A 12,461-nucleotide genomic window follows, 5' to 3' on the forward strand; every position below is an offset into this window, starting at 1 on the left:
ACCCCTCCTGGGGTGTCCTGAGCTCCTCGAAGAACGGGTTGGGGAAAACATGTATTAAAACAATGCTTCTTAAACTGTGGGTTCCGACCCCGTATGGGGGTCGCGTAACAGAACGTAGGGGTCGCAAAAAATTTGGCAGCAGTACATGGCAAAATTATATGTATACCAAAGAATTGCTTTAAAATAAATTTCTTTACGATTTATTATCAGTAAAAGTTTGATTTGTATACCTATTTTATATACCTATATACCCAGGGTCGCCTAAAATTTCTTGGGCGAAAAGGGGTCGCGAGTGGGAAAAGCGTAAGAAGCCCTGTATTAAAACATCCTGGAACAAAATAAGCCCGTGTACAAAGGTTTTCCCATTGACAAGGGGATTGAGCCCCACCCCAGCAAAGAACTTCACGTTCTCCTTCCCTTTCCCTTCAGATCCCTCTTGAGTTGAACAGGGCAATCCCCTAAACAGAGCTGCACTTTCTAAACCCATGGAGTTAGAAGGGTGTAGCTGTCTTCAGGATTGCTCTTTGGGGTGGGGGTGGGGGAGAGGAACCAAGGTCCATCTAGGATGCCAGCTCCTGGTTAGAAAATACCTGGAGATTTGGGAGTGGAGCCTGGGGAGTGGGGAGTTTGGGGAAGGGGGGGGGTCTCAGCAGAGCTATAATAGCATTCAATCTGTCCTCCGAAGTTGCCGTTTTCTCCAGGGGAGCTGATCTCTGCAGTATGGGGATAAATTGTAATTCTGGGAGAACTCTGGGACCCATCTGGAAGTTGGCAACCCTAGTCCCATACCAGGTTTCCAACCGTGATCAATAGCCTCTCCCCCCTCCAGTGTGGTGTAGTGGTTAAGAGCAGTGGTTTGGAGCAGTGGAGTCTGATCTGGAGAACCAGGTATGATTCCCCACTCCTCCCCAGAAGCGGCAGAGGCTAATCTGGTGAACTGGATTTGTTTCCCCACTCCTACACACAAAGCCAGCTGTGTGGCCTTGGGCTAGTCACACTCTCTCAGTCCCACCTACCTCACAGGGTGTCTGTTGTGGGGAGGGGAAGGCGATTGTAAGCCGGTTTGAGTCTCCCTTAAGTGGTAGAGAAAGTCGGCATATAAAAACCAGCTCTTCTTCTTCATCATCCCTCTCTTTGTTGCCCTCCAGAGATGTAAGCATCCTGTTTTTTTACTTTGGGGCAGGGATCGGGGCCCGCAGGTGCATAACCGTACCAACAGCACTGTTTGGCCCCACCTGAGAACTTTTCAAGAAATACAGGTTTTTAAATGCGGGCCTGAGATAGCTGGGGAACTGGTTTTCAGCAACATTTTCTTTAGCTGTGCAGGCTGTAGTCCTGAGAAGGCGCTGAAAGAGAGTAAGGGGTGACCACCTGTAAACTGAAGTGGTACCGTCTCCTCTACAACCTCAGAAGTCTCCCGATTTTCTCTGTGGCATACGCAGCTCAGATGGAGGGGTGCAAAAGGCCTTGTGAGGGCAGCTGGGATGTAACTTTTTTTATCAGGAAAGAAGAAGAAGAAGAGTAGTTTTTTTTATACCCCGCTTTTCTCTACCTTTAAGGATTCTCAAACCGGCTTACAACCGCCTTCCCTTTCCCTCCCCACAACAGACACCTTGTAAGGTAGGTGGGGCTGAGAGAGTTCGGAGAGAACTGTGACTAGCCCAAGGTCACACAGCAGGCTTCAAGTGGATGAGAGGGGAAACAAACAGATTAGAATCCGCCGCTCATGGGGAGGAGTGGGGAATCGAACCCGGTTCTCCAGATTAGAGTCCGCTGCTCATGGGGAGGAGTGGGGAATCAAACCCAGTTCCCCAGATTAGAATCCGCCACTCATGTGTTGGAGTGGGGAAATAAACTCTGTTCTGCAGATTAGAATCAGCTGCTCATGTGGAGGAGTGGGGAATCAAACCCAGTTCTGCAGATCTGAATCCATCGCTCTTAAGCACTACATCACAGGGTGGGTTTAACAGCAGTTACCCCCTCCTCTCTGTGTGTAAAGTGCAGTCAAGTTGCAGCCAATTTATGGCAACCTCATAGGGCTGACCCTGCATAGCTTTCAAGATCGACTGAAGTCCATGGGGCTGAGAAAGCTATGACTTTGCTTAGGACGGCGCTGTAAGAGCCTGTACTGCAGCATGGTGTAGTGGTTAGAGTGTTGGGCAAGGATCCGGGAGACCCTGGCAGGGATCTCCACTCTGCAAGTCACCCCCTGTTAACCTAACCTACCTCACAGGGTTGTTGTGAGGATAAAATGAAGGAGGGGAGAATGATAACGTGCAAAGGAATATTCACAGCTGGAAGCCACCCCTAGCAGTCGGAAAGGCCACCGTCCGTTCTACCGCCTTATACTCAGGCATGTGTGAATGAGCTGTCCTAGGACTGTAGCAATGAGGACTGTTTATCTGTGAAATTCTTAGAGGGTCGGCTGTGAACCAGGAGACCTTTTTGCTGAGATTGAGCATTACATAACACTTCTGGTTTATTCAAGCCCCTGTTCTATCCAAACAAGTTTCTTTTTTTCTTTTTGCTATGTCGGTCACAGAGAACAAAGAAGACCATACAAGGACGGCGGTAACTTAACTTATTCCTTCGCAGCGGCTTATAGAGAATGAGGCACCACTTCTTCTGGAGCTGCGACTCACGCATTTGAATCCTTTGCTTCTCGATTTAGCATTGCCAGAAAATACTGCAATACTCTGTTGCTACTGTGGAGTAGCCAGATTTTCATGAACCCCTTTGCCATTAACTGCAGAAATTAGCAGGTGGTTTATGTTATCTCTGTGCCCTGAAATGCTTCTCAAGTTGCATGGTGTAGTGGTTAAGAGCGGTGGACTCTCATCTGGAGAACCGGGTTCGATTCCCCGTTCCTCCACATGAGCGGCAGACTCTAATCTGGAGAACCAGGTTCGATTCCCCACTCTAATCTGGAGAACTGGCTTTGTTTCCCCACTCTTTCACATGAAGCCTGCTGGGTGTCCTTGGGCTGGTCACAGTTCTCTCCGAATTCTCTCAGCCCCACCTACCTCACGAAGTGTCTGTTGTGGGGAGAGGAAGGGAAGGAGATTGTAAACCGGTTTGAGACTCCTTAAAAGGCAGAGAAAAAGCAGGGTGTAAAACCCAACTCCTCTTCTTCTTCTTCTTCTTCTTTATTGTAGTGCTGTTAAAAGGTTAAGGAATGGGCCAGCTTAGTTTCTTTCTGGTCAGTTGGCAACTGCTGCATGTCTCCTGTGACACTTGAAACTCTGCCTTAGTATTTTGTGCTTGCAAAATAAGGTTGCCAACCTCCAGGTAAGGCCCGGCAATCTCCCATAATTACAACCGATCTCCAGACAATAGCAATTAGTTTCCCTGGAGTTGCCGACTCTGGATTGCTGACTCTGGATTGGGAAATGCCTGGAGATTTAAGGGGCGGAGTCTTGGGAAGGCCAGGTATGGGGAGGAGATTGACATCAGTGAGGTATAATGGCATAGAGCCCCCCATCCAAATCAGCCATTTTTCTCCAGGGGAACTGACCTCCGTCATCTGGACATCAGTTGTAATTCCGGGAGATCTCCAGGCCTCACCTGGAAGCTGGCAACCCTACCTGCTAAGGTCCCTCCCCCACACCCCATCCTCCCCAGGCTCCATCCCCAAGTTTCCAGGAATTTTCTAACCTGGAGTTGGAAACCCTAGCATGGGACTTGTGTACGTTTTTATATTTCTTGTGCACTGGTTATGGAAAAGCAGTGTTAGGGTTGCCAGCTCTGGATTGGGAAATACCTGAAGATTTTGGGAGTGGAGCCTGAGGAGGGTGGGGTTTGGGAAGGTGAAGGATGTCAGTGTGTTGTAATGCCGAATGTCCACCTTCCAAAGTGGCCATTTTCTCCTGGTGAGCTGATCTCTGTCGCCTGGAGATCAGTCTTAATCCCAGGGGATCTCCAGCCACCACCTGGAGGGGGGCAGCCCTGTGGTCTAGAGCAAAGGTTCTTAAACTGTGGGTTGCGACCCCATATGGGGTCGCATAACTGAATGTGGGGGTTGCAAAAAATTTGGCAGCAGTATGCAAATTTGCTTTCATCTTTAATAAATGGTAAAATTATATGCATATCAAAGAATTGTTTTAAAATAAATTTCTTTATGATTTATTATCAGTAAATGTTTGCTTTGTATACCTATTTTATATACCTATATACCTGGGGTCGCGTAAAAATTTCTTGGGCGAAAAGGGGTTGCGAGTGGGAAAAATTTTAGAAGCCCTGGTCTAGAGAGATTTAGAGATTAAGGACACATTTTGCTCATTGTACGCTCTGGATTGGATCTGGTTTTAACCGGCCTCCCTTTGTTACCCTCCCCTTTCTGTTGTATATATACTCCAATTCATCTGATGAAGTGAGCTTTGACTCATAAAAGAGTACTTGGTGCTAATCTTTAAGGAGTCATAGGACTCCTGCTTCATTCTCCTACTACAGACCAACCCATCTGGAATTTACCCATAGTTAAGCACCTTTGGGGGGGAAATTAAGCATGTGTTTATATCTTCCATTGTCATCGGTGAGACATAAAAGGGCTTAATTCTGGCGGCAGCAGAAAGACTGAAAAGTTAATCACGGCTTGTTGTGACACTTTGCAGGCTGGAGCGTGAAATCTGCCCGCCAATCATCAGGCCCACCAGACAGCTATCAGGATGCTCGAAGGCAACTGCTTGCAGAAATGAAAGCCGACGACATCAAGGAGTTTCTGCGGTAAGCTAGCGTCTTCCTTTGATCCCAAACTGCTTCTGCTGATAAGATCCAAAACCAGCTGCCGGGTTCTCTCTGAACATTTAGAGCACTGGGAGAGACAACCTGAAGGAGGAGGAGGAAGAAGAGTAAGAAGAAGAGTTGGTTTTTATATGCCGACTTTCTCTACCACTTAAGGAAGACTCAAACCGGCTTACAATCACCTTCTCTTCCCCTCCCCACAACAGGCACCCTTGTGAGGTAGGTGGGGCTGAGCTGTGACAAGCCCAAGGTCACCTAGAAGACTAGGAGTGGGGAAACCAACCTGGCTCTCCAGATTAGAGTCCGCCGCTCATGGGGAGGAGCGGGGAACCAAACCAGTTCTCCAGATAAGAGTCCACCTCTCCACGCCACTGCTCTTAACCACTACACCACACTGGCTCTCGCCCTTCTGAGCATTTTAAAAGGACATAGACCAGGGGTCCCCAAACCTTTTGGCTCCTTTGAAATTTTGGCAGAGTGTGGTGGGCACAGCCACAAAATGACGGCTGTCATTTACCTTCAGGCACACTGTGAAGTTCCTTGTGCTGTTATGGCGGCTGCTGCCAAAGCAATGTTTTCAAAAATCTGCCCAGCCAGTCAATTCTCCATTTACGGTAGAATCTTTGCTGGGCAAAAGCCCCGCCTGGCCCCTTCCACTTTCTCAACCCACTTGGCAGGTGCCAGGAAAAGTGTCAGTGTGCACCACTGGAAAACCCCGACAGGGTTTCCATAAGTCAGCTGTGACTTGACAGCAAAAAAAATAAAAAACCACAGCAGCCTAACCATCACAGTCGTTGAGTTTATGCACCAATTAATCATTAAACTCCAGAGTCTCCTTTTGGAGTCTGGGCCTCAATTCTTGCTGTTGTCCCTTGAACTCCAGTGTCTGGTTTCATCTACAGAAACTCCGTTTCGCTCATTGACATGTTCACCCAGCTGAGAATCTGGCATGGATGACTGGGAAATATATCTGATGTATTGTTACTTGACACGACCTTCCCTCCGTTAAATTATTTCAGGTAGCACTTAACAAGTCTCACTTGGTTTCGGACCACGGCTTCCAAAGACAGTATGCAGCTGTGAGCTCTAGCAGAGTGGTTCCAGTTCACAATAAAAATAAAAACCATTAAAGGCCGTAAAAGAGCCCTTGCAGAACCTTCATTTGCCCTGAACTGCATGGCCTAGGCTAGCCCAGTCTTTCAGATCTCAGAAGCCAAGTAGGGTCAGCCCTGGTTTGTACTTGGACGGGAGACCACCAAGGAAGTCCAGTGTGGTGGAGTGGTTAAGAGCGGTGGTTTGGAGCAGTGGACTCTGATCTGGAGAACCGGGTTTGATCCCCCACTCCACATGAGCGGCGGAGGCTCATCTGGGGAACCGGGTTGGTTCCCCCACTCCTACACATGAAGCCAGCTGGGTGATTTTGGGCTACTCACAGTTCTCTTAAGAGCTCTCTCAGCCCCCCCCCCCACCTCACAAGGTGTCTGTTGTGGGGAGGGGAAGGGAAGGTGATTGTAAGCTGGTTTGAGACTCCTTAGAAAAGGTAGAGAAAGTCAGCATATAAAAACCATCTTCTTCTCCAGTAGGGGAAAGGAGGGATGAGTTTCTTCTTTCTTAGGGGGAGGTCAATTCCCAGAGCCCTGAGGCCAGGTTAGGTTGGTTTTCTTTTGCAGAAAAACTGTTCAGAAGACAGGAGTTTCAAGTGAAGAAGGGGGGGCTTTAGGGGCTCTTGTGGTAGCATTTGCTGCTCCCAAGTAGACTGACATAGTAAGCTCAATATCGGAAGTGCCATGTTTTCATTCTGCAGTATCATTTCGTTTATTTAATGTGCTAACATTCTGATTTTAGGCTCTGCAGAAAGTTTTTAACCATGTGGACTGTTCCTTGAGACCACCCATGTGACTATCAGTTAGAGTACTGTATGAGGCCTAAGAAAGCACAGGGTTGCTGCCACCATAAAACTCATTAGGTAACCTTAGGACATCCACTTCCTCCTCCTGACCTAACTTACAGGGTTGTTGTGAAGACAAAATGGGAAAGGGAAACTTGTATGCAATACCCTGATGTCTTTAAATGGAAAGGCATGATTAAAAAAAAATGTACCCGACAGATGTTGGGCCAGTCGTTCTCACTCAGCCGAGCCTTCCTCACACAGGGTTGTTTGTGAGGGTAAATGGAGGCAAAACTCGCAAAAGGGTCCAACTGCTCCACCCTCGATCACGTTGCATTTTTCCTGCATCTCTTTTAGCTCTTTCACAAAACTCCCTCACGTGGCGGGAACGGAGCAGAATCTTCTCCTGGCAAAGGAAATCCAAGCCCAGTGGAAGGAATTCGGCCTGGACACGGCCGAGCTGGTGCACTACGACGTCCTGCTTTCCTACCCGAATGAAAGCGCCCCCAACTATGTGTCCATTACGGATGAACGTGGAAACGAGGTGACCCCGGTTAAGCCGTTAAACAGTGCAGAATAAGGTTGCCGTATCCGGGGTGGGAAATTCCCGGAGATTTCGGGGTGGAGCCTGGGGAGGGCAGTGTTTGAGCTGACCGGAAGAAAGTAGATTCTTTGATATTTTTTTGAGGGCGACTGATGTTTATGATATCAGGAATGCATCTCACGCTTCCCTGGAATGGGTGAAGCTGACACGCGAGCAAAAAGGCCTTGGCAGGTTGACTTTAGACCATACTTGACCAGATGAAGGGAATGGATTTCCCTATGTCTACATCTGAGTAACCTCCAGGTACCAGCTATTACAACTGCTATTACAACTGATCTCCAGCCGATAGACATAGAGTTCCCCTGGAGACAATGGCCGCTTTGTCCATTGGACTCTATGGCATTGAAGCCCCTCCCCAAACCCTGCTCTCCTCAGACTCCACCCCCAAAACCTCCTGTGGTGGCGAAGAGGGACCTGGCAACCCTAGTGGGCCGTGACCTACATGGACCAGGCTACACTGATGTTGTCAGATCTCAGAAGCTAAGTATGGTCAGCCCCAGTTAGTATTTGGATGGGAGACCAAGCGCTGCTATGCAGAGGCAGGCAATGGCAAACTACCTCTGAACCTTGAAAACCCCATGAAGAGTCGCCAGACGTCGGCTGTGACTTGAGGGCCCTTTCCACCGCCAAAAGTGCATAGGCGGGGAAGACAAAACCACCTGGTCCCACCGTGTGGGATCAGGCCCTCACGGCACTTTTGAAATGGCCAAATTCTTCTCAGAAGTGGTGCCTGATCTGTGATCACCGTAGTGTCTTGTTTGCCCCTTACTGTGCCACCATCGGGCTTAGAAGCGTGTAGCCCTCCTCAGGATGTCACGCCGAAGAACTTAAATCGATGATTTGGAAATAACTTGAAAATGAGTGAATTGTGCCCGACTTTTTTTTAAAATCCTAAATCAAATTTCAAAACCAAAATGGGGAACCTCTCTGAGGTTCAGATTCTACCTCAAATTCTGAAATGTTGCCAAATTGTAAAATTCTGTTTCAGCTCCTTCTCTGTGTACATGTTTTTTTAATATATATATATATATATATTTGGAATAGGTTTTCAACACATCACTCTTTGAGGCTCCTCCTCCGGGGTATGAAAACATTTCTGGGGTGTTGCCACCTTATAACGCTTTTTCACCACAAGGCGTGTTAACGGTAAGTTCCAGAGAACCACCAGTTCTCCATTGGTCATCTGTATGGATTGTGCACGTCCCACAGTTGTTCTTCTTTAATTTGGGTCCAGGGTGGTTTGGGCCATGACTGGGTGTTTACAACTATACCCAGCCTTTTTTTTTTTTTTTTTTTTGCAAATTGAATTTTGAGAACTTTTCTAAGCTTGACTTAATTTTCCTGCTGTGACCTTTTCTGCCTGAGGTCAAGAACACGATGGGTAGACATTAGGAAGAATTTTCTAACAGTTAGAGCGTTTCCTCTGTGGAATAGTTTCCTCGGGAGGTGGTGAACTCTGGTTCCTCTGTGGATAGCTTCCTCGGGAGGTGATGAGCTCTCCTTCCCTGGAGGTTTTTAAGCAGAGGCTAGATGGCCATCTGTCAGCAATGCTGATTCTATGACCTTAGGCAGATCATGAGAGGGAGGGCATCTTGGCCATCTTCTGGGCAAGGAGTAGGGGTCACTGGGTGTGTGTGGGGGGGAGGAAGTTATGAAATTCCTGCATTGTGCAGGGGGTTGGACTAGATGACCTTGGTGGTCTCTTCCAGCTCTATGATTCTATGATTTTAGCAAGCACTATTTGTGATCATGCCCTGACCTGGATGGCCCAGGCTAGCCCTATCTCGACAGATTTCAGAAACAAAGCAGGGTCAGCCCTGGTTAGTACTTGGTTGAGAGACCACCAAGGAATGTCATAGGCTACGGTGAGTTAAATACGAAATTTGCCTACCAGACATTCATATGGAGCTAAAATGTTAAGAATAAAAGCCTTTCTGATCTGGATAAGATAAACATACAGCTGCAAGGACATAAGCCAGCTATCTTACTGTCTTGGACAGTTCCACTAACTGAGGGTCTTTCTCCCCTAAGTCTTGGAGTAAGGACAGATAAGAAGAGGAGGAAGGAAGAATATGCCTCAGGACACTGCTGATTGTGAAATGGGCAGATGCTGTATGATGTAATGGGGTAGTAAAGTTCTAACCTCTAAACTGCAAGGCTAGTCAAGGCAATGTAGGCATATCATTATGTTTTATGATTTAAAGGTGTTAACATTATATTATTGATTTACAAATGAATGTATTAAATGTGTCTTGTGCGGGAGGTGACAATGATGTTAAAATTGAGTATATAATGTACTTGTGAAGCTAAAAACTAATAGTTTATGGTTTAGTAAAATAGACACAGAGGATGTGGATGTCCAAATATGGTCTTACAAGGATGCAGTATTAATGCCTTGTCAAGTATCATAACTCTTTATTCCACAGGTGCAGAAGGCAAGCACTTTAAGGTCGCTGGTTCTTTATCCCAAACTCCACAGGTGCAGGGGCACCCACATATCAGATAACACTGAGCTGGATTGAATATAAGGGAGAACTGCACAGCCAGTAGTTAGGAGAGTTGGTGGAGGACGACACTGGTCGTCTGGCCTCACTCTCCCCACATCTCTAAGATGTAAAACCTGACAGAGTTGGTGGAGGACGACACTGGTCGTCTGGCCTCACTCTCTTCATCTCTTGCATGAAGATGTAGAAATTAAGGAGTTGATGGAAGATGGCTTAGGCTGTCTGACCTCACTCTCTCCACACATCTCAATGATGTAAAACCTGGAAGAATGATTGGTAGAGGACAACACTGGTTGTCTGGCTATGACATTCTATCCTTCCATTTCTTACATGAGATGGGACTCTAACATTTCACAAGACTTCTTGTGAGAATGGGAAAGACTCCTCTTGAGGGAGGTTGCATTTCAAGATGACATGCTAAGGCTTGATGTCTGAAATGACTTCTTGCAGACTATTCCATAAGGATGGAGACTCTTAGAAAACCTACTAACCTTACTGTGGGCCTAAGAGTATTGGATCATTCCATATTTGGAACACTGACATCTCATTAACTCCAGCAAGGATTAATGGGTTCTCACTAAAAGATCTAAATAGTCCAGCTTGGCTTTCCTTAAGAAACAAGGAAGTTGTGAAACCCAAGTCACAGAACTGAAGAGATTAGAAACATGATTCCTCTAAGCAACCAGAGATATCTCTCAGGGTATGAGCCAGAGGTTTCCCCAACGGGCAGGGGATGCTTCTGCATTCAGTTACAAAGATAGTACATACACAGTATAGTATATACATGGACCTTAATCCATGGAGCTGTTGAGCTCTAACACAGAACTATAGGTTCACATATAAAGGTTCTGTCTAAGATTGGCATAATCAGAGAGACCTCAAAACAGAGTTGTAAGTAAGAACTCTTGTATATTAAAGCTACACATAGCTATAAAAGCACTGACTGACTTCAGCTTTGCATATACATAATCCTGTTCCTAACATGGATCAGAGGCCTTTCCATAGGCTATGACCAATATAAGAATTCTCTATGGTTTCTTAATCTAACATGAAATACTTAAAGAGCTTTTGGACTTCAGCTCTTATAAGAATTAGAAACCAGAGATTTTCTGATATTTTGCATATACCAAAGATATTACAAGAACATAGAAACATTGGGGAAGATTCTATGTTCTTACAGAAAAGGTTTGAATATCCTAAACATGAGTTAAGACCTTTATAAATCTCCCTAAGCTAAGCATATGAGCTGGAGAGATTTAGAAATAATATAAGGTTGTACTTGGTTTATTACAACTTATGTTTTATATTCTAGGTACTTTGAATTAAGATGCTTTTAACTATAACTGGTCTTTTCCCATTGTACTAATCATCTTTTGACAGGATTTCTGTAACTGATATATTCCTGGATGAAGTGCATTACAGGTATAAGGTTTGAAAACCTAAATAGAGAAATTGCTTATAAAGATTGTTTGAAACTGCTTGCATAAATGAACATGTAAAAGAATCATAATGTTTGTACTTTATGACGTGTTTTTAAGAGTGTGTAAATGTTCAGAGATATATTTTATGTGAAATAAATGGTAAAATGAAACCCATTGTTTATAAATTTATTTGGCACACTTCAAGAAAAAGACTTGCTTTTTAAAAGTAAGTAAATCATTGATTCTTGCTTTGGTGACTGGCTGAATAAGATAATATATCATTTCTCAGGAAATGGTCTTTTCTAAGAGCCTAGTCACATCAACAGCATGAATCAAGACAGGAACACCAGGGTCGCTATGCAAAGGAAGATGATGGCAAACCACCTCTCCTGCCTTGAAAACTCTATGGGGTCACCTAAAAAGAAAAAAAAAGCCCTCTTTCTTAAACCACTGTCCCAGCTAACTTCCCTACCTTTTAAACAATTCACAACTCTAAAGCATTATCTACAGATGTTATATGCATTACTTCACAGTGGAGATGTCAAACAATATCGCTTTTCAAAAGCGTAATAGATGCCAAATGTACATGTTTTAGAAATGGTTTGAGTTAGAATGACAAAAACGTGTGATTTTTCTTCTTGCTTCTGAAAAGGCAGATCTGGTGTACGTTAATTATGGACGCACCGAAGACTTTTTCACGTTGGAGCGAGAGATGGGAATCAACTGTACGGGAAAGATTGTCATTGCCCGTTATGGAAAGATCTTCAGGGGAAATAAAGTAAGTTAGCATCGTGTGCGTTTTCTCTTGTTCCCCCATCTTTCCTTCTCCTCAGTGGTACCAGTCCAGGTTTCAGTGGACTGGTGAAGGTGACCTTAGAAAGGTCACTGGTGTTCAAAACAGATATTTGGCCCCGGCTTCAAAGTTTTGTGTATTTTCTGAAGGTTCTGAACCAGAGAAGTACAGGTCAAAATGTTCGGGGTGGGGGAAGAGATGTTTCTTTTCAGTCTTCGACAACTCTGTGCTCCACATGACTTTTCACTCTTAATGAGGTGAATTCCCTTGAGGAGTATCAAGCCCTCACTTGTAACATTTTTTGTGTGAATTGTAGCGTATACTTCATAAGGACATAAGAACATAAGTAAGGCCATGGTGGATCAGACCAAGGCCCATCGAGTCCAGCAGTCTGTTCACACCGTGGCCAACCAGGTGCCTCTAGGAAGCCACAAACAAGACGACTGCAGCAGCATTTATCCTGCCTGTGTTCCACAGATCTGCTAGGCATGCTCTTCTGATCCTGGCAAGA

At 45.5% G+C, this 12,461-nt stretch overlaps 1 protein-coding gene across 1 annotated transcript in view; it reads left to right on the forward strand.

Moving 5' to 3' along the window:
* The first annotated feature begins 4,651 nt into the window (after window positions 1-4,651).
* The window catches only part of LOC130485694 (N-acetylated-alpha-linked acidic dipeptidase 2-like), a 31,749-nt gene continuing 23,939 nt past the window's right edge, over window positions 4,652-12,461 (forward strand). The window contains exons 1-4 of the mRNA XM_056858933.1: window positions 4,652-4,722; window positions 6,986-7,172; window positions 8,277-8,378; window positions 11,810-11,935. Of these exons, the coding sequence (XP_056714911.1) occupies window positions 4,691-4,722; window positions 6,986-7,172; window positions 8,277-8,378; window positions 11,810-11,935 (447 nt within the window). The 5' untranslated portion in view covers window positions 4,652-4,690. The remainder of the gene's footprint in view (window positions 4,723-6,985; window positions 7,173-8,276; window positions 8,379-11,809; window positions 11,936-12,461) is intronic.

This window comes from Euleptes europaea, chromosome 12 (assembly GCF_029931775.1).
Source record: "Euleptes europaea isolate rEulEur1 chromosome 12, rEulEur1.hap1, whole genome shotgun sequence".
NCBI lineage: Eukaryota > Metazoa > Chordata > Lepidosauria > Squamata > Sphaerodactylidae > Euleptes > Euleptes europaea.